At 38.5% G+C, this 22,405-nt stretch overlaps 2 protein-coding genes across 7 annotated transcripts in view; one reads left to right on the top strand and one right to left on the bottom strand.

Annotated features, from left to right (window-relative positions):
* The window catches only part of AP4S1 (adaptor related protein complex 4 subunit sigma 1), a 31,730-nt gene extending 18,897 nt beyond the window's left edge, over positions 1-12,833 (bottom strand). The window contains exon 1 of one of the 2 annotated variants that reach the window (XM_014068146.2): positions 12,715-12,833. The gene's annotated coding sequence lies outside the window, so the exon portion shown is untranslated. Of the gene's footprint in view, positions 1-11,960; positions 12,099-12,714 lie in introns of those variants that run through there. The other variant, XM_087723300.1, reaches the window with a different exon arrangement.
* STRN3 (striatin 3) overlaps positions 12,022-22,405 on the top strand; it is a 41,590-nt gene continuing 31,206 nt past the window's right edge. For 2 of the 5 annotated variants that reach the window (XM_014068142.2, XM_014068145.2), the window contains exon 1: positions 12,023-12,565. In XM_014068142.2, the coding sequence (XP_013923617.2) occupies positions 12,227-12,565 (339 nt within the window). In that variant the 5' untranslated portion in view covers positions 12,023-12,226. Of the gene's footprint in view, positions 12,566-22,405 lie in introns of all 5 variants that reach the window. The other 3 variants (XM_014068143.2, XM_014068141.2, XM_014068144.2) reach the window with 2 other exon arrangements.

The following is a 22,405-nucleotide window of genomic DNA, read 5'->3' as shown; positions in this document are numbered from 1 at the left end:
AATCACCCCAAGAATTCTGGTGTATATAGAGAAGTTAAATTTTCCAAGACCAGGGAATAGCACTGTAGAGTTGTTATTATTCATTCTGCATAAATATATGCTCAAATTTTCCTGCTCCACCACCTTTTCTTGTCAAACTGGCTTTACAGGTTCTGCAAATTTCAGAGCCTAATTTCTGATGTTACAACCTTCCCTCCTACAGTATAAATGGTAGGGTTTTGGCTGGGTTTTTTTGTAATGTGAAGCTATATCCAACAGTATGGAAACAGTGGAATTGAGACTTTGATAAAACACATTTCCGTTTCCCCAGTAAATCCAAAATTTGCTCCAGAAGTTTGGAAAAATTTCTGAAATGGTTTTGGGTGTGTGCAGATTAATGAAGGAAGCAAAGGGTAAAGGAGAGGTAGTCCCATTGTGCAAGCAGAGACCTGCTTGAATTTTTTCAAGTTTCACAAACTAATGAATCAGTGCTTATCTATATAACTATATATCTCTACATTTAAAAATACAATCTGTGTCTCAGGAATGTGCTACTTTTCAAACAGTTTCCTTCAGGATTAAATCTGACTAGCATAAAGTAAAATCAATTTCATCATGTCAGTGATTTGTACTGGGCCAGAGAAACCTCTACTTTGAAATGAATTAATATGTTCTTGTTTATTTCATTTAATATAACTCCAATCTGTTCTGATCAAATGCAGCAAATTGTTGGTGACTAACACCAAGGTAGGGTTGTAAAGAGTGTTAATTCTCACTGGTCATCAAAAGTTACTGCACAAACTATGGACCCATGCTCTCCCATGAAGGTTTAGAATAAAAAATGTTATTGATGATGTACAGCACAAGTGCAACACAGAACTGGAAACAAAATACTGTGGCAAACGATCAAGTATTGAAGTTGCAAAAGTACACACTTCTTCTGTCTGTGTGTGTTGCCTTCAAGTCAATATTGACTCCAGGCAACCGATAAGTTGCAGCAATTTTTTGTGAGTGTATTTGCACACTGATCTGCATAGTGGGCAGCTACAATAATAAGATCTAAGAACATAGGGGTAATATATTGTACTTCTACTCATGTAGAGGTATATTAGGATAGTGAAGAAGAATAATTCCTACATTTTTTCCTACAACTTCATAAGACATAGAAACTATAGTTACTATAATGTGCTGCACTGCCAGATCTACACTGAAGTTTTTTATTTTCTATCCTTTGTCTAATTCTGATAGCGGATTTCTTCATTGGGACCTTATTTCTATGAAACATTGCCACTATGCAAACTAACAATGTTGCTCTTATCTACACATGCAGGCATAGTTCTTGTTCTAAATGCAAAATGTAATTATGAACTTGGTTAGGGATATCTGAATGTCCTATTGATTTCCATCTTAAAAGATGCTTTGTTTACTGTCATGCACATGATTGCATGATTTATTTATCCTGTCATCCATAGTCCATAGATGAGCAAAGGTAACATAAGTTTTTTTCTTATCAATATGGAAGTAAGATTTTCTACCTTCTCCTAACACAAATATTGTATTAGCATCAGATGTGAGGCTTCAGGCACAACTGTAGTGATGATAGCAGGGCTGCAATTACCACCTCTTTTGGCTAGTTTTAGTTGATGTGGTCATGCTCCTTACTCTCAGGTCATTATTAACTTCCTTGCATCTTCCTTCTATTTTGATTGCTAACATGGCATGGCATGACACAAGTGAGCAAGACTAAACTCACTAGAGAAAACCATAGATTAGAATCTCCCTCCGTGTTTTCTTTAGTGAATATGGTGAAGTTATGTTAGATCAGGTAGACTAGGACATTTCTACTTTATAATTTTTAATGACCCTGGTATTGCTAGAGCAGGGGTTAATCGTTAGAAAGAACGGTATACCACTGCACTACGAAAGTGATAGTCCAGAACATTTTTGAACAGTCCATGAGATACTAACGTATCAGCATTTTAGAGTTTTTAATATTGTTAGAGAGAAAAAATAGCCAGGGTTTCTCAAAACAAAATTGTAAAGATTCTGTCAGATTGTTAAATTTACCATTCCTGACATATATCTAAACATAACCCTTTACCCAGGCCTAGAATCATACCCCTGACCAATGGTTATTTTCCCCACTAGTTGGGAAACCTTTCGATTGTTGTACCAATTACCTCCCTGCCAATTACCTCCCTGCGTCCCATCAGATCGCATAGAGTTGGCCTCCTCCGTATTCCATCCGCCAGTCAGTGCCGACTGGCGACTACCCGGAGGAGAGCCTTCTCTGTTGCGGCTCCGACACTATGGAACAATCTCCCCGTGGAGATTCGTACCCTCACCACCGTCCAGGCCTTCCGCACAGCCCTCAAGAACTGGCTAGCCCGTCAGGTCTGGGGCTAAGCCTATTTTCGCCCCTCCCGAATGTTGAGTGAATGTTGAGTTTTATTGTTTAATTTATTTTTGTTCACATTTCTTTTTGCACTGTCCTACACTCCCTTTCCTTTGTGATTGTAAGCCGCCCTGAGTCCCCTCAGGGAAAAGGGCGGCCTATAAATGTTCAATAAATGAAAAAAAAAATGAAAATGACCTTAATTTGCCTTGCAATGGACTATTAGAGAGATGTACTTTGGTGTAAGTATCTCTGAGAATTGGACATGATTGAACAGAAGATCAAGCAGACTGTTAGGACAGTAGCACTGATTGGATTGTTATTTAACACAGTAGAGACTGGCTATAGAGGAAAAGCTAATTTCTGCTGGCATGTTTTGTGTAGTTTCATGGACTGGAGCAAATCACATTGCAATACCTATCTATCTGAATGTATCCTTACCAGATATTCAATGAGTACATTGAATCTCATTGTCCCCCATAATTTGACAATACAGTTGGCATCCCCAAGTAAAACAATAATAACAAACACTTAAAATATTAAGAAATTGTTGTAATAATTGCTAATAGATTTTGATATAACACATAAAGAGAAGATAGCTGATAGCATTACAAAGCTTATCAAACTATGTGCAAAGAAACAGAAATGTTTTGAATATTACGAAGGTTTGTTTAATGTTAATTACCTTCTGCCTAATTAATTCCTAGGAAAACCGTGACTTTAAGAAACTGCAAAAAGACAGTTTGTTGATAATATTTTTAAAAAGTACATTTAAAAAAAAAAAAGCAATATATTGTAATAAATGAATCCCGAATAATGACATTCACTTACTTGTATTTGCAACTATATTGCAGTTTTGGAAGCTAATTCTGAAATAACAGTAGACATAGAACTGATTCATAGTTAATATGATGTATGTATGCATACAAGATATTTTGACAAGTGAGGCCTACCATTCATTTACTCAGCCCTTTTCTTTCCTGACAGTATTTCATTGAATCATAGGAATCCATCTTAAGGAGTGTCAGACCATCAATATCAATAGCAATGTTGTTAAAATACCAAACAAATCTCTAGGGTTTCTGACTTGAATTTATCAACACTTGAACATACCAGGAAATTAACCTGGAACCTTTGACATAAAAAACCCAACTGTTTTACTGTTAATTCACAGCTTCTCTCTGTAAGAAGTATGTCTGACAGGGTGTCTGAGAAAACCATAATTGTCTCTTAGAAGAGGAGGTGCTACTAACATATGTCTGACAGGGTGTCTGAGAAAACCATAATTGTCTCTTAGAAGAGGAGGTGCTACTAACAACTTTGAAAATCTGAATAAGTTTCTTCTAGAAAAAAAATCCTCTAGAAAATTCAAAATAAATAGGGAAGAAAATTGTAAAACAGAAACTTTTGGGGCATCTATAAAACTCCACAATTGTTTCCACTTCTCCAAGATGGCCTTCTAAAATACAGAAAGGAAATTAAAAGAAATTAAAGCGTGGGAGAGAACTCAGAATTTTAGAATTTCTAACATAAAATTCAGAGGAGAAAAAACCCTTTTTTCCTTAAACTGTCCCCCTCAGTTCTTTTCATTGGCACAGCCTGATAAGCTTGATAAATATTTGGTCATATTTAAAATTTAACTTAAAAAAGCTACAATCTATTGTATTAGTTTCCTTTTGCCTAATTGTAAGCAGAAAAATGGCTGAAATGTGAGTAGTTTACTTTTGATGCAACTCAGTAATCATTAAGATCAGAACTATAAAGTGATTAAAGATCTGATCCAAACTAGATTATAATTTCAACAAATATATATTTTTAATTACTTAAGAATGTTTTTAAAATTTCATAAAATTATTTTTTAATATTTAGATAAGGATTCAATTTAAAGCATGAATATTTAACACTAAATTGAATCAGATGTTGTAATAACTGATTAGCGTATGTGTCAAAAGTAATAGAAATAAACAGGGAATGGAACAATTCATAGATCCAGTAGAACAATCTGAGAATGTATGAAGTAGTCATCTTTTAAAGCTATGAAAAGGTAGTTTCTGAAAGTTTTAGAAGTATGTATGATAATGATAATACGTAACAATGAAAATTAGTTTATATGAAGACAGGGGATTTGATTCTACAAATGGACAATATTTTTTTTTAATTCTAAAACTGTTGTTGTTTGCAATGATGGTTGATGGAGAAGAAAATCTGAAATTTGCAGGGATTCAATGGAAATTTAAGCCCCTACCAATGACATTCTTTCATGAAGGATACTAACGCATCCAGGTGTGATATTTTTATCATTAAAACTAAAAATAAATGTTAAAACCATTCAAAAACTTAGCAGCATTGATATGTATTGAAAGCTGTTACTCACAATCTTGAGTTATGAAAAATGAGAGGTTAAATAATAATCTGAAATGCTAAAATCTGTTTTCAGCAGAAAGACTGGTTAAGGGAACATAAAAACCAAAAAGAAAGATGTGAGTACATGTGAGCATCTGATGCTTGTCTTTCCCTCAACCATTACAGAGTATCAGCTTCAGAGAGCATCACCTCTGGATAACAGAGATGTCACTAATTAAGAGCTTCATTTTGAATCAAGTTTGTATAAAGTCTTTAAATACAATGCTGCACTTCTTACTTTTGTTATTAACAAGTAGCCCTCTAATTATTATTTTTTACTTAATCCTTTTTAAGGCTATTGATGCTAATAACCATTGCAACATCCTATAGAAACAGATCTGACCAGTTAATTACCTGTTATAAAAGTACTTCTTTGCTTTCTTTGAAATCTGCTACCTGTCAGTTTGAATTAGTACTTTGTGGAAGTTCTGCTTTGAGAGCCAGTGCGGTATAGTGGTTAACATGCTGATCTAAAACAGGGGACCCAGGTTCTAATCCTCCCTTAAGCACAAAAGCCAGCTGGCTCACCTAGGGCCAGTCACTCACTCTCAGCTCTAATTAGCATCAGGCTCTGCCAGAAGCTGGCTGAAAACAAAACGTCTCATCACATCATGTACTGAAAGCTTCGTTATGTGAAATAAAGTGACTGTATTTTCAAAATTTGGGTGGATGAGAAATAGGGACTATCCTACATTGAGATCTATTCAGCTTCTTTCCCGTAATGCATTGGTCACAATTCTGTGGTGGGGAGGTGGAATGACTGTTGTATACCACAAAAATCCTGGTAGTTAGGAAATGGCTGTTCCACAGGTGGCCTAATATGAAACTGTATTTATGAAACCGGCCCTTGGGGTTAAGCTGCTGTTGCTACTGTACCATACTTCCAAATGCACAGCAGCATCTCTAGTTCACCTTTCAAATGTCTTTGAAGGGCTATTGTGGGTTCACATATTGATACTCTAGGCCGATTCCCTCATACTATGGAAAACTTCCATCAGTTCCTTCATCAGAGTACTTCTTTGTGACAATAGGATTGACTAAAGACCCTACTTTCTAGTGAAAGAATGGGTTCATTCAAACATCCTACCACAAGGACCTGATGGGCTTCAGATTGGATTTGGGGAATAGCCAGTGATCTAGAGGGCAGTTCTGTTGAATGCCTAGTTGGACTATGGAACCCAATGGCCAGAAGAACATTAGATAAGCTTATTTCTAAATAGCCTATTCACACCACTGAGGAGCTCTGGAAAATTACTGTTTATTAATATATGCAGTCAATTATTATTATGAAATTTGTTTGCCACCTATCTCACCATGATATACCTAACATACTCAGGGAAATTAAGTGGGTGAAGAGATTTCTAGAGTGACAATGAGCAAAAGAAAAGAAGCAAATACGACCAGACACAGGAATAAGTTCAGGTTCAAATATACTTTGAATTATAAGAATGATGGAGAATTATTCCTTTGTTCCTTACTGCATCTGTGGGATGAATTTGATGTGGGGTGGACAGGATACAATGAGGCCTACAGTGGTTCTTAAGGATGTTGACAGAGTTCTTTGTAGCTGTACCTCCACTATATGTAATCTTGACCCCTATCACTCCTATCTAATTAAAGCAACCAGGGGAAAGCTTGACGAATGGACGTGAATGGATTATTGTCATTTACTTCACATCGAGCTGACCTTGAATATCAACAAGGGGGAGGCAAGAGAGGTTGAGAGTTCAATTCTAAGCAGTGAGAGAGACTTCTCTACCAGGGTGCAAAGAGAAAATATTTGCTGTGAACTTCATGTAGGTGTCAGGAAGGGGATCCAGCCAGTAAATGCTCAGCTCCATTCTGTCGCCCAGACCCCACCCCGAAGCAAGGGATTGCAGGGTTGTAAAAAGAAAAAAAAGTCTGTTACTATTATTGCATGGCTTACTATATACAAAAGGGATATTTTTTGTACATTGTTTCCAAGAAATGTATACATTTATAAACAAAGAAAGTAAAATATAAATTAACAGCAAAATATTTTGAGAACAATTTTTGTTTACTTTTATGTGAAATAATTTAATGAGGGTATGCTTTTTCATTTTAATGTGCTGTTTCCATTAAAGAACAAGACATTTGGGAATAAAAAGGAATCAAGACCACAAAAGAATGCTCTAAGAATTATTATTAATCTATAGAAGTAGCAATAGTATGGAACATTAAACCCTCTTTAAAGAATCCCAAGAAGAGACAAAGAACCCTATCAAACCAAAAGGATAGATTATCCCCCAGCCACCAAATGCAACATAGTAGTTGAACCCTGCATTTCCCCCAAACATGTGTCCAGATTCTCTCATGGGAATGAAGAACTCTCTTTTTTCAAATGTGGAGGAATTAGCTCTCTGAGACGCAGATTTGGGGAAGGAAATGAGAAAATCTTATAGACATCAATTTACTTAGTGGTTAAAAGTATCTCATTTTTGGAAAGAACATAAATTGTAATCTGCAAAGTAAAACTAGACGGTATGATTTGCAGAAGTGTTACTGTGTTTTCCCATAAACAAGATAGGGTCTTATTTTCTTTTGACCCCTGAAATAAGCACTTGGCCTTATTTTCAGGGAGTTCTTATTATTTTTGAGGTGCAGGAGGCAGAGAGCGTGGTCACCTCATGGCTGCTACTGTGTTATAATATTTTTGGGGAGGGCTTATTTTCTAGGGAGGGTTTATTTTCGGGAAAGCAGGGCAGCTCAATATTAATTTAACAAGGGATTATATATACCCTAACCCTATGCTACACTCAACGTGCTTAAAGCTTTTTATGAAGGTGGAATGAGCCGGACAAAATACCTGGGAAATGTGTCCCCACCATTCTCAATAACTACCGGCGTCAAACAAGGCTGTATTATTTCACCAATGCTCTTCAATATAACCATGGATTGGATCCTCAGACAAACTTTTAAAGACACACCAGGCGTTCAAATCGGGGCTCAGCTGTCTCTCACGGACTTGGTGTATGCTGATGACATCGTCTTCTTTGCTGAAACAGCCCAAACCGCCCAAAATACCCTGGATGCATTACAAGCAAATGCTAACAAGCTCAGCCTGGTGATAAATGGTACAAAAACCAAATTCATTTTCACGGGCACTCAACCAGCTCAACTGCACCTCGAAGGCAACCCTATCGAAAGAGTAGACACGTTTAAATATTTGGGGTTGATCATCGACAGCCAACGTGTAGTGGCTACAAATGACATCAAAAGCCGCATTGGCAATGCTACAGCCGCATTCGCCTCTTTAAGGAAGTGCCTGTGGAGCCAAAATGACGTGACGATTGCGACCAAGATGAGGATATTTAATGCTTCCATCTGCACAATCTTACTGTACGGCTCGGAATCGTGGACTTTACTTAAAAGCGACCTGAACCTATTAGAACGATTCCAGCTAAGATGCCTGCGCAACATTCTGCACATAACTCTACGGGACCGATGGAAAAACGAAACGGTATTGCAGCTGTGTAAAAAACGAAACGGTATTGCAGCTGTGTAAAAACCAAACTACAATCAAACTTTACCTAAGAAGACAACGACTTAGATGGTTTGGACACGTTTGCCGTATGGACAATTACCTTACCGATTGATTAACTCGCTGCGACCGGATGGGTGGAAAATCGCACGAAATGCCCCAAAGAAAACGTGGATATCCCAAGTGGCTCACGATCTTCAACCACTCCATTTCTCGATAACCGATGCCCAACAAGCCGCCCTAAATCGGAATCAATGGCGTGCTGTAATCCGTGACGTCCTGCCCCTGGCCTTCACAATGCAACGGTCACTGCCTTATGGACGTTGACATTTACGAAGATTAAGTAAGTAAGTCCAACAAGGGATTAGACATCTTTATCTGAGAATCAAGACAACACTGTTAACAACTGCTGGATTCCAATGTTTTTGATAATTTCTGGGTTTTTTCATATTTGATTTCTGATTTTTAAAATTTTAAGAATTATTTTAAAAAACCTAGGAAAGTGTTGCTGAAATTATTTTTTTGATAGCTTGCCTTTACTTAGTAGCATCGATGATACATTCATGCTCAGATAAATAAGAGAAAAGGCAAACTTTAGAAATGGAGGTCCTGTTTTTGACTTTCAAGCAGAGGAAGCTTGATTTTACCTAAGGGCTATGAATAGAAGCTACAACAGCAAAAAGTGATAAAGATATATTATTGTCAGTTGCAGTCAGTCAGAAGTTGTAAAATGTTCCTGTGTGTAGCTTACAGTTTATATATGGGTTACAAAGATGACTGCATAGACTATCAAAAGATAAAGAAGCTGTTCACTACAGCTTCAACCAATTTTATTTTAAATATTATGATGGATTTTCCATAGCTGATCTCTAGAGATTGCCTAGAAACCTCTCCTCTTACCTATTTATCCAGAGAGAAGTTATCATCTCTTAATATAATTTCATATTCATCACAGTAATGTGATACTAGGCTCATTCTCCAATTTCTATTTGCTGTCCTACTTTGGATGACAGTATAATGATAACAGCTCCAGTGTCAAAATCAAAGCATGCTTATATCCTAGAGTAGGATATATGTGCTGTGCGTGTGATGAGTGAGGAAGCCTCCCCATCCACCCAAGTTGGTCAGCTGTAGACATATGAGGAATGAAACTGCAATGCTAAGAATCTGTTGCTGGCCCAATCCATCATCAGTGACTCAAAGCAAGTGATCTGAATGAGCAGCAACAGTGGAAGACTATATACAGAGAAATCCGTACTTGCCTTCTGAAGTACTGTGCAATGAAGCAAACAAAGGACTCCTATACAGTCCTTATAAAAAAACTAATATAAGTTCCCTTCTGAAGCCAGGAAGCAACTTTTTATTCCTTCTGCATTCCCATTTTGTGGAAGAGTGAGATAAAGAAAAATTACGTATAGTCAGAATTAGATACCGGAACCAGAAATGCTTTTGTTATTGACTCATAGTTTCCTGCATGAGGAAAATTTCATCCTAAAGGGGGAAAACATTTTTAAAATATATTCAAATGACTATTACATTTATTTATTGCGATTTTGTTATCCCGCCTTTATTTGCACAACTCAAGGCAATATACATAACACAGGCAGCCCTCAACTTACAGCAACTCATTTAGTGACCATTTCAAGTTACAATGGCATTGAAAAATGTGACTTATGACCATTTTTCACACTTATGATCGTTGTAGCATCCCCATAGTTCCATAATCAAAATTCAGATGCTTGGCAACTGATTCACATTTATGACCTTCGCAGTGTCCTGGGGTCATGTGATCTCCTTTTGTGGCCTTCAAGCAAGCAAAGTAAATGGGGAAGCCAGATTCATTTAATAACCATGTTACTAATTTAACAACTGCGGCGATTTACTTAACAACTGTGGCAAAAAAGGTTGTAAAATGGAGCAAATTCACTTAACAAATGTCTCACTTAGCAACAAAAATGTTGGGCTCAATTGTGGTTGTAAGTTAAGGACTACCTCTACCCCTTCCTCCTTTTTTTGCCCACAACTGTATATATGTAGTTGGGCTAAGAGGGAGTGACTGATTCAAAGACATCCACCTGGCTTCTGTGTCTATGGGAGAAACAGAGCTCACTTTTCCAGTTTCTAGATTTGTATCCTTCCTTTTTTCAGAAGTTCAAGATAGTCTAATAAGTACTCTCTCCTTCTCTTTATAACAAATGAGAAAATGTTTAAAACCGGTATGACTTCTCTCTTACTGCAGCTGTCCCGTGGAACAGCCTTGATTATACATTCCAGATGCCCCAAATCAAACTTGTTAGCCTTCTATAAGGCTGTGAAGACCTGGCTTTTTGTTTAGGCGTTAGGGAGAGAATATTAATGGAGCCCAATATGTGCTTTTTGGTGCTGTGAATTCCTGTGAGGTCCCATGATTATTGTATTATCATCATTATCATTATTTTTAATTGAATTTTGTTTCATTTATATTGATTTTATTTTTTAAAAATGAACTGCATCAGCCACCTAGAAGTACTGATAGGCAATCATATAAATTATCTAAATAAACACATAAATGTTGTGCTAAGTGAATGATCCACTCACATGGCTTCCAAAGCTGAGGGACCATCCCAAGTATCTTCAATCTTAATCTAACACCTTAACGACTAAAGTTTAATTAAATTTATATCTAATAACATTCCAGTCATATACTGAATTCACTAAGCCCTGAATTTCCAGAAGTTTAAATTCACCAGGACTGAGCAACTTTGCACCACAGTTTAACAGTACTGTAGAAGAATATGATAATGAATCTAAATGACAAAAAAGTTAATTCAGATTTCACCTCTGCCATGAATTTATTATGGGACTTTTGACACACCAATGTCTCTTAATGCAGCCAATCACAATACAGGAAGTTCTTGACTTACAACAGTTCATTTAGTGACCATTCAAAGATACAACAGTTCTGGAACAAATGTGAAAAATCACAATTTTTCACACATATGACCGCTGCAGCATCCCTATGGTCACGTGATTTACATTTGGATACTTGACACCTCGTTCATATTTATGACAGTTGCATTGTCCTGGAGTCATGTGATCACATTTTGCAAACTTCTGACAAGCAAAGACAACAGGAAGCCAGATTCACTTAATAATCTTGTTACTACAATTTCAGTGATTCAATTAACAAACGTGGCAAAAGTCAGTTAACACATTTCTCACTCAACAATATAAATTTTGGGCTCAATTGTGGTCCTACATAACTATTGGACCAAGATTCTTGAAAGGGTTATAAATCAAAGTAATATATCAGATCTTAAGTCTAAGATTAAAAAAAAAAAAAACAACCCGGAGCATCTCCTTAACTGTAATCCTCTACGTGCATTTAAAAGCGATTTCTATGCCCTGCCTCAAAGAATCACTGTACAAATAAAAGACAAGCAGCAGCTAGAGAATAAGGCGCGCGGCGTTCAGAGAGCGGAAACCCTTCTCATTTTCCTTCTCAATATGTTGCTATCCGAGAAAAACCAAGTGAGACTGGGGAGTCAAAGAATGAAATAAATCAGAATATAAATCAGAAGCCACCAAAAACCCAGGAAACCTCTTCCGTCTCCCAGCTCAGGACTTTTTTTTCCAGGCGCGAACGCATGCGCAGAGCAAGACGGCGGCGAGGGGGGGGCAGAGCAAGGCGGTTGCTGTTACCCAGCATGCTCGGCGTACACCCCCCTCCCCTTGGGTGGGTGAGTGAATCTGGCCGGTGGATGATGGAGCGGAGGCTGTAATGGCGGCCGGCGGCAATCGCGATAGAGGCAGCTCGGGTGTAGCTGGACTCTGACACCCGGGTACTTGTCTACGCCGCTGGGACTTCCTCCCTGGGCCGGACACTCCCCCCTCCCCGAGAGCACCGCTGAGGACTTGACCGGACACACTCGGCGGGAAGAGGAAGAGGGGAGGACTCCTCACAGACAATGGACGAACATCCCGGCGCCGGAGGGGGGATCATGGCGGGGGCTACCCCGCGACCTCAACAGCAGCCAATGTCCCCCATCGGAGGCAGCGTTAATCCCCAGCTGCTCAACCAGGGCTGCGCGGGCTCTAACAGCGGCGGCGGCGGCGGGAATCTCCCGTCCCAGCAGCAGCCTCAAGGTCCAACGGCGGTTCAGGAAGCGGCGGGGCCCGGGAGCGGATCGGAGCTGTCCCGGCCCCAGCATTACACTATCCCGGGAATCCTGCACTACATCCAGCACGAGTGGGCCCGCTTCGAGATGGAGCGCGCTCACTGGGAGGTGGAAAGGGCCGAGCTTCAGGTAAGATGAAGCCGGGTTCCGGGCGGGCGAGAGGACACAATGAGAAACAGGGAGAGACGGACTGAGTTGAGCCCGGCCCGGCTTGAAGGCTGGCGGCGGGGACTTTGCCGATGGTGCGGGGGGAAAGGTGGGCGCGGAGGAGAAGGTACCTGCGCGTGTGGCGGGTTCGGCGAGGCGTGGCAGTGCGCGGCGGGCGTCACTCGGCACGTCCCCCTCGGTGCTCCTCGGGTTGGGCTGCTTTCCCCGGGGCAGCCATTTTGGTTTCTAGCATGGCGCCTGCCTGGCTCGGGCCTGTCAAGAGAGTTGGGAGAGGGGGGGGGGCTCCCGTCTCCTCCTCGCCCGGCCGGTCCCAGATACGAACCTCCTCTGTCTCTGCCGGCGTGGGACCTTCGACTTGACAGTTATTCTCGCGCTGGGTCCGTCCCGGCCTTATTGCCGGAGCTGCAGTAATGTCGAAGCCGGCTGGACACCTCAGGGAGTTTCGCGGCCTTAGAAAAACCCAACAGTCATTCATATATATAATACATACATACATACATACATACATACATACATACATACATACATACATACATACATACATACAAAACAATATTATGTATGCTGTAAATTCGAGTGTGACCCGGGTCGTTGTATGTGTGTATACACACAACTATTCAGGTCACTTATATTTACAGTACTATCTTGTGAGAATGTAAATCACCCACACGCAAGGGAACCTTGTTCTTTTCTCAGAAACAGGAGGCGTGTCCCTCATTCTTAATTCAAAACACCCCAAAAAGAGATGGAGATGAAGTCATGGGTGACATTAAGGGATTATCTGTCTAATCCTCTGCACCCGTTATGGGTGACCTGTTTTTTATAAAATGTAGGCTGCTTACAGCATGTTATGTTGTAATTGTACCAAACATAATGCTTTTATCAATGAACCAAAATTGGGGACTATGTATACCTGGTTTTTACTGCATTCTAATGAGATGACTGGGCATTTCAGTTAAGTGTGTGAATGTAAAGAGTTTATTAACGTTAAAGGTATATTTCAAAATAAATATATGTAATTGACATTTTAGACTTGCTCAGCAATAACATATCCTCATAGTAAAGTTAGATACCTGTCATGATCAATAATGATGATTGTGAGAAATAGTGCTACAATGTACTGAGTTAAAAGCAGAGATGTGAGATGCATTAGTTAGTTCTGAAAAAAATGTTACAATGTAGATAGAAAATACAACTCTTTGAAATAATGTGTCTTGACTTGTTTAATGTTATAGTGTCTTGCTTTCAATTTTGCATTTTAAGAGAAAGGGAGTAAATAATAGCTATTGATCTTATAGAATTCTTATGAGGGCAAATGCTGAATTTTGCAAAATGAATGCTACTGAAAATCATAATCAAATAGTTTATACAACAGCACTTAGGGGGATATGCTGCATAAATCTGAACAGTTCTTTTGGCAGATTTCTTTTATTTATTTACAAAAGCTTGCATGCATTTCAGTTCCAAGTTGCTTTGAGTAGCTTACATCAGGCAACAACATTAAAAACAAAATTATAACAATTTCAACAGCAAATATCCTTTAACTTCAGCAGGGGTATGTGTGTTAGGTCAATCATTGTCCTTGAACACTATTTTCAGAAACCTGAAAAGGAAAGGGTGATCAAGATACCCAGAGAAAATTTATTCTATAGAAGAGGCTGAAAAGGCTTCCTCACAGGGCCTCGAAGGTGGTATTCCTTGAGGGAAGGGAACTCTAACAGGCCTTCTTTCTCCATTCTAATTAAACAGGCAGACTCAGCCCAGCTATTACTGGACAAACAAATTCAGCCTAGAGCAAAGGTAGCAGGGTTCTGAGACATGTAGGTTTATGTGACAAACAGCACCTGACTCACACCTGGAAGTATACTGGCAGCCATAATAGTAATGTAGTGTCACATGGACAAATCTGGGTATGCTGGATCATTATGTTGGAAGTTTCCATATGGTCTTCAAGTGCAAGCCATGTAGAGTGAAGTTCAGAAATCCAGCCACAGGATGACAAGAGCATAAGTAGTCTTGGTCATTGCCTGCTCTCCATGAATGGGTTAAAATTATTGACACTCTACACCAGATGTAACTGTATGAAGACATTCCTGATTGGAAGTTCCATGTGCTGTGCAAGCAGAAGTTATGAGATCAGGAGGACCACCAGATCTGTTATTTAAGAAAGAATCCCATTTTTTGTGATCATGTATGTCTTAGATCAAAGAGAAACTTTTGTATTAAGTAATATAAGACTTATGCGATGTAAATTGGATCAAATTCCACAATTGAAATAACTTGTTTCTTTTCTTTGTCAGCTATCAGGCCTAAACATTTAAAAATTAGAAATAGAATTTTCAGTTCTAGTGAGTTTGAGTTATAAATGGAGTACTAGATCAATCTCTTCCAAATACTATTTAATAATCCATGTCGTTTAATGTTATTTTGCATGCAAGAGGGCTGAACAGTTCTGTGAATTTCAGGGATATAATATGGTGAAAACATGAATTGCCCCCAGCCCCAAATTTGTTGCTGATTAGTTGCAATTTTTGTCAACTGATACAGCTGAAGATCCAAAATATTAGTGCCATAGCTTGCTGTAATGCTGGTGGTACTGGCCTCATAATCAGTTGTTTTTGCTAGGCCCTTGGGAAAATGTCTTTAACCTAGTAGAACACATTACTACAGGAATACACCTTGGCCAAACCACACTTTCACAAACAAATGTAATCAGAGGGTTAGGATTAAGTCCATTCTTACCATTAAATATTAAAAGACAAGCCTGCTTCTAGTCCAAACTGATTATAACAGCAAGATGTAGTGTTTGTCATGTTGCTTTCTTTAATTTGTTATAGCCTCCAGATTTGATTTTGATGTAGATGTATTTTTGCAACCAAATGATAAGTTCTTACTTCGCTATATAATAAACTTTTATCTAACCAAATATTGGTTTGGTTGAATAGTTTTCACTTCTTTAAGGATTTTTTTCTCCTCCAGATTCATTTTGCATATGTGAAGACTCTTGTATTATTTGTGGTTTACCAGACTAGTAACAGCACTATTACCTACAAGTCATTTCAACATTATGTCATTATTATAATAAGTACAGTCTTAAAGAATTGTCAACATTCATAAAGATTTTTCTTGCTTGGCAGAATTTGTTGTAGGATGGAATAAAATCTCTTATGGTACAGAATGCCTGCAGTAATATAAATTATGTTAGAAAAATATGAGGCTGCCTTACTGCTTTAAACTAATTTTAGTTCAATTACTTAAGGTCAGTCAGATATCAGAAGTGATATAATGTACTGTAATGGTACAAGATCTAATTCAAATTTAAAAACAGGTACTCCTTCAGTTTTGGTAATTCCTTCAATGATTGTTCAAAGTTATAACAGCATCTATGCGATTATTCAATCAACATTTTGGTGCTTGGCACCTGCCCACACTTAAAACTGTGGGTATGCTTCCCACTCCTCCCACCCTCTGTGTCTCATCTCTATCCTTTTGACTCTCCAGTCCACCATCCTAGCCATGTTTTTGCTGCTACAGTTGACCAGGTTGATCGCCTGGCCCTTTGCAAGGCAACTGATGGCTACAGGAGGCCTTTTCCCCAAAATTGCATTTGGTGGTTTCCTCCTGAAAAAAGGCATCGTATGGTCAACAGCTCCTCAAAAAGGGCCAGGGTAGGCATGCCTTGTCAGCAGAAAGATCAAGGATGTAGCCACAGTCAACTGAGGCAGGGTAGCATGGCTGTGGTGTGAAGAGTAGCGAGAATAACAGAGTTTTACTCTGTGTAGATGGGATGGAGTGGTTGGGGCTCTGCATTGCTGGGTTTGCTGCATCTTTGTACCACACTGCTGAGCTGAGATGGCTAGGGCTTCCTGGAATGGCGGTGGCTTTGTACTACTGGGCAGGGGTGACTGGGGCTTTGCACTGTTGTGCAGGAGTGGAATGGCTGCAGCTTTTCTTCACACTGCTGGGCTGGGGAAGCCATGGCCTTACATTGCTGCCCTGCGGCTTCATTCAGTGCTATTGGGCTGAGGTGGGCAACTCCGGCACCATGCTGGATTGTGTCTCAGGGGCGTGTTGCAATCCCAGAGCTGTGGCATTCCAGGAAGCCTTTGAACTGCAAACAACTGCACAGTTCTGGAGTTGCTCCACAAGGCAGGGTGAAGGGCATCAAAAAGGGCAAAGGTGGTGGGAGAATAGATGGTTGGGGGGAGTTGAAGGGGAGACAGTGGAAAAACTGAAGTTTGACATGGGTCTTTGCCTAATGGCTGTTGGGATTTGGTTAACAATGGCAACTAGGAGTTCTATGATTGCCATCACTAAGTGATGCAGTCATGTTATGTCATGCTTTACAACTATATTACTTAGCAATGGAAATTCAAATCTTAGTTTCCATAGTAAATCAAGGAGTACCTGCAGATTAAGTCATCAGATAATAGGAATATAAATAATTTATGTGTTATCTGTGGTATATTGTGAAAAATAGAATTAGAGTTTCAAGCCAATTCTTCCCAGTAGCCATTGCTACTTGATATAACTTGAAGGTAAACAATCTGGTTCCTTCAGATGTTTTGAACTAAGAATTTGATAATGTCTTAGTTGAAGGAGAAAAGTCTTATCAATCCATTTCATTCAAAATTGAACGGTGAATATGCACAGCCACAAAACAGGAAGGAGCACCCAAACTCCCTATTTGGAAAGAGGAACTTTTCTCAAACTGATTAATTAACAAGGTGGAGACTTCCATTGCATAAGATTAGATCTAGCATATGTTCCACCTGGTTTCCTGATAGCAGGAAAAGCTCATGGTGATATTTCAGGAATGGAGTATTGAAGTTGTTGAACTTCTAACGTGAAAAGGACTGATTTGTTTTTTATTATTTTTGAGATAAACGTACAAATGTTACTGAAAAAGAAAATGTTAGTGAAAAAAAATCCCAGTTGCTTTGAAAACAGTTTTTAAATACGTTCTATTTTTGTGAGTTATGAAAACTAATTAAAAGATATAGATTCATACAACAGTATTAAAGGATGAACTTCAAAACAAATAAGCACACTCCTCTCTCCCCAAAAGGGAAGAAAATCCTTGGAAACTTTGCAGCTTAAAGATTGATGAACAATACATAAACAACCTGTTGCTGGAAATCAGTTGTAGATTTTTCTTTAGTATTTTTTTGATTACTTCCCATGTCCAAAAAGTTCCTAATTCCTAGTCAGTATACAGGTAGTCCTCGACTTGCAATACTTCATTTAGTGACCATTCGAAGTTACAATAACACTGAAAAAATGACTTGACCATTTTTCATACTTATGACTGTTGCAGCAATCTCATGGTCATGTGATCAAAATTTTGGGTTCAATTGTCATTGCAAGTTGAGGAATACCTGTACTATAAATTTAGCCAAGAATTTATTTTGTGTGTGTATGTGCATGTATTCGGAATGTTTAATGACTAGTCTTGGGGTTCAGTTTAGTAGGATAAGGCCATACCTATTTCATATCCAATACTATTAAAAATATAAATACTATCTGCCAATTCATCGTAAATAACAATGCTTATTAAATATTCTTTCACCATTTTGTTGGTGATGAATTAACCTCATTTGACAATAACTGAAAGCTAATTTCATATTGTTTAATATAATCCACTATTGACTTACCAGAATGGGACATACAAGCTTTGTGTTTAATTTCGTTGGTTTTCCATAACAGAAGGGTTAGTGCTTAGATGCTACAGTATATGAAAACACTGAGTAAATTATATTATGACTGTTTATATTTACATCTGTTATATGTGGGCGATATTCATTATTTTTGGTTGTAGTAAATAACTTTTTAACCATGGCCTTTAGCTGACTTTAACAGAAGGAAATAACAACAACAACAATAATAGGAAATTTGTTCCAATAAATAGGAGTATGAATCCATTTTTCTTTGAATAATGTTATTAGTCTGTTTACTGGGCTCATATTCTAAATCATGGTATGAGCTGCCTCCTCTCTTTTCCAGCTGCATGTACTCAGTCACTAGTTTGGGGAGGTTTCCATTTTATCATGAAGTTACTGGTTTATAAAGTTATTGTATGTTTTTATTTTGTCTCCTAGAGCAGGGATCCACAACTCCCCAGCCACAGCCGGTTCGAAACTGGGCCTCGGGAGAGATGGGCAAGTGTGAGTGGAGCTTCTCATGCAAGCACAAGCACCCTTTGTGCAAGTGTCGTCTGCTCGCTCATGAAGCTCCTTTCGCATGAGTGGTGAGCTCACTCTCACAAATGGAGCTGTGTGCATGTTATGCTACTCACATGCCCTCCCTCCTGCCAGACCGGGTCACCAAGCTGGAAAGGTTCTGGAGGCACTTATGCAGTTGAGTAGTTGGGAAATCAGAATGTGCTACATGATGTTTACACTGGGAATGTGCAGGTAGAGCTTTTCCCCCTCCAGAACATTTTGTTTTCCTTAGTTTAGTTCAAGTATTTAAGAAATGGTACTGGGATTGATTGATTGATTACGTGCCATCAAGTTATTGTCAGCTTTTACCAACCATACTAGGCAACTCATGACCTATTGAGTGATTATTCAATTGCTTCACTGTTTTTATATAGCTAAAATTCTAGAAATTTTTATATAGTTAAACAGATCAACAGAATGATGGACAGGTAAAAAAGCAGTGAGAGTGGGAATAATTTCCAACTTTTTGCTGCTTTCCCACTGACTTTGTGGGAAGCTTTCAGGGAGAATATCAGCAGAGAAGCTGGGAGGGAAGCTTGCAAGTTGCTTAAGTAAGTACCCTACTGGTACACCCTCCCCAGTCCCTCTGCAATAACTCACACAACCCTGCTCACCCTCCCTGACCTGTGCAACACTTTGCATAGCCCTTGTAGCTCCCACTCTAGCTGTATATCCCTTCCATGACCCACACCCTTCCCCATGCTATTCAGCCTGCGTTGCACTGTCACACACCCTCCATAATCCTTGCTGCACGTCTTGGACACCCATCTACACCCTGATTGACGTTCATCATGCCTGTGTTGCACTCCCACTCAGTCCCTCCCTGACACACAGCATACTGCCCCATGATGCACCATTTCATTTAATTAAAGGTTACAAACAGATACAAAAGTTTTAGTTGTGTGTGTGTGTATATTCACTCAAACACACACACACACACACACACACATCGAGGGAGGGATAGATAAAATATTATTTCCCATGTACATGTATTTGCCCAGTTATACCATTTAGAAATAGTTTGTGATTCGTTTTTTTGTGTGTGTTTTGGACCAATACCACTATGACCATTTTTTCATTATTTGATCTGGGTTGGTGGAAAAAGAATATTGCAGAGATGAACCATTCCATTTTGCACATTTCATTTTCACAAGAATTGAAAACAATCAGTAAATTCTAGGACTGTAGACCAAGTTAAGAAATTTAAAACCTACTCAGAAGAAGGGAATGGCAAGTTCCCTATTGTTATCATTAAAACAACACACGTTGAGCTTGATCTAAAGAAGGAAGCAAAAACATTGCTAACTACTGATTTTAGGAATATAATTGAACTGAACAGAGCAGAATTAAAATGATATTGCTGGTAACTGATATTGTATAAGCATTTTGGTTATTAAATAATCCAGTATGAAGATTATGGCTGATACTGAAGTGTTAAATAATACTATAATTCTGTAGTAACTTGGGATTTAGTTCAGAGTAAATCTGTATAACTGTTGTTTTTGTCTTTAAAAATTGGATGGAAGGACTAATAAAATCCTTTAACAATACATTTTTGCAATACCGCAGATATCTTTATTAAACCTTCAGGTTTAGCATACTAAGTTGGATCTTAAAATTAGTTTCCATTAGATTTGAATGTCTGTTAAGTATAGCAGCAAGGTTAGATTTTATGCAGGTAAAATGCCATTTAATTCAGGGGTGCCCAATACCCAGGCCTGTTCGGAACCGAGCCACACAAGTGGCAGGCAAGTGCACAAGCAAACCCAGCTCCACTTGTGTAAGTATGATAGCCCATTGCTTGCATGGAATTATCCTCCTCAGCGCGCCCCCACCCCCTTTGCCACCAGTCTGCAAAACCAGAAACATTGGGGACCGCTGATTTAAGTCATGTACAAAAATATTTTAGATTTTGTCAGTGGTATCTAAAATCTGATAAAACCCAAGTTTTGATCTAGGAGATTGTGCAGAGATATTTCCTTCATCATGAACCTATTAAATATTTCAAAAGTGTGTTCTAGAGCAGGGGTGTCAAAATCACAGTCGGATACATCACATGCTGCCCAAGCCTGGTTTAGCGAAGGGTAGAAAAGTTGTGATGTGTCAGGAGATATTCTCAAGTCAAATTTTAGGCTTTATAGGAAGCCACAGGAGAAAATGGAATTGCCTTTTTCATTAGAGGAAAACATTTCTACAATAATCCAGCTGAAACAGTTGAAGACAGAAGTTCTTTCTTTCAGCCATTTTTATGTTGCTCATGGCCATCATTTAATTTTTAAGCAAAGTTGCTTGTCAAAAAGCTTCTCTACTAGTATCTTTAAATCCTCACTTTCTATATTAAAGATACAGTACATTTATTAAAATTGTTCAAAATTCAGGGGTTTTTTTATTTAGTAATTTCTATTCCATTATTTTAGTACCTTTATACCACCACAGGATTGTACATATACATTGTTCAGGATTTTCTTTCTGCATAATTATTTATGAGTAAGACTGGAGTTGTCTTATGTTACTTGAAAGGAATGGAAGAAGCTGTTGAAAGTTTAAAAAAATGGGCAAAGAGATGCAAAGATTACAGGCCTCACTTCTGAACACACTGGATATAGATAGATAGATAGATAGATAGATAGATAGATAGATAGATAGATAGATAGATAGATAGATAGATAGATAGATAGATAGATAGATGATAGATAGATAGATAGATATGTTATATGCAACAGTAAAAAATATTGGGTTTCTGTCTGGATGGTCTCTTGTGACGAGCCGAAGACAGAGAGTGGAAGTGTGACCTTCCTCCCATATTTGGGCATACCAGGGGTTGTGACTTTAAGATATATATATATATCTTATATATATATATGTTATATTTATGCTGATAAATAAATAAATAAATAACAAATGTAACAAAAAAGGCAACAGTAAAAAATATTGGGTTTCTGTCTGGATGGTCTCTTGTGACGAGCCTAATGACAGAGAGTGGAAGTGTGACCTTCCTCCCATACTTGGGCATACCAGGGGTTGTGACTTTAAGTGTGTGTGTGTGTGTGTGTATGTATGTGTATATATATTATTATTATTACAATTCATCAAGCACTCAAATCCTGTATTATAATAATCAGATATAATTTAGTGGCAATAGCACAGGGTGGAGAGGGGAGTGGTATAATGGTAGACAAAAGAGAGGAGAAAAAGAAAAAGAATCATATTTATATACCTGTATTTCTTTGTCTTGACCTACACCTTTTTTGGTGACGGGGCATAAGGGAATGTGGTTTCTAGCATACATTATACATTCATACACACACACTTTTTGAAATAAACCTTTCCTCCCTTTGTCTTGACTCCTGGTGATTGTCTAAAGAAGCCCTTGCTATTTTCTTCGTAACAGTTTTCAAAACTAGTTTGCCATTGCATTCTTCCTATGGCTGAGAGAGTGACTGTCTCCAAGTCATCCAGTTGGCTTTGTACCCAAGTCAGAATTAGTATTCATAATTTCCTGGTTTTTAGCTTGATGTTTTTAATTGTTACACAGAAGTAGTCTCATTTTTAAAATATGCATACATACATATATATATAA

Source organism: Thamnophis sirtalis, unplaced genomic scaffold (assembly GCF_051295495.1).
Source record: "Thamnophis sirtalis isolate CommonGarterSnake01/CBP01778 unplaced genomic scaffold, rThaSir2_p1.2 scaffold_1, whole genome shotgun sequence".
NCBI lineage: Eukaryota > Metazoa > Chordata > Lepidosauria > Squamata > Natricidae > Thamnophis > Thamnophis sirtalis.
The sequence above is the reverse complement of the archived record's forward strand: the minus strand, read 5'-3'. Positions and strand labels throughout refer to the sequence as shown.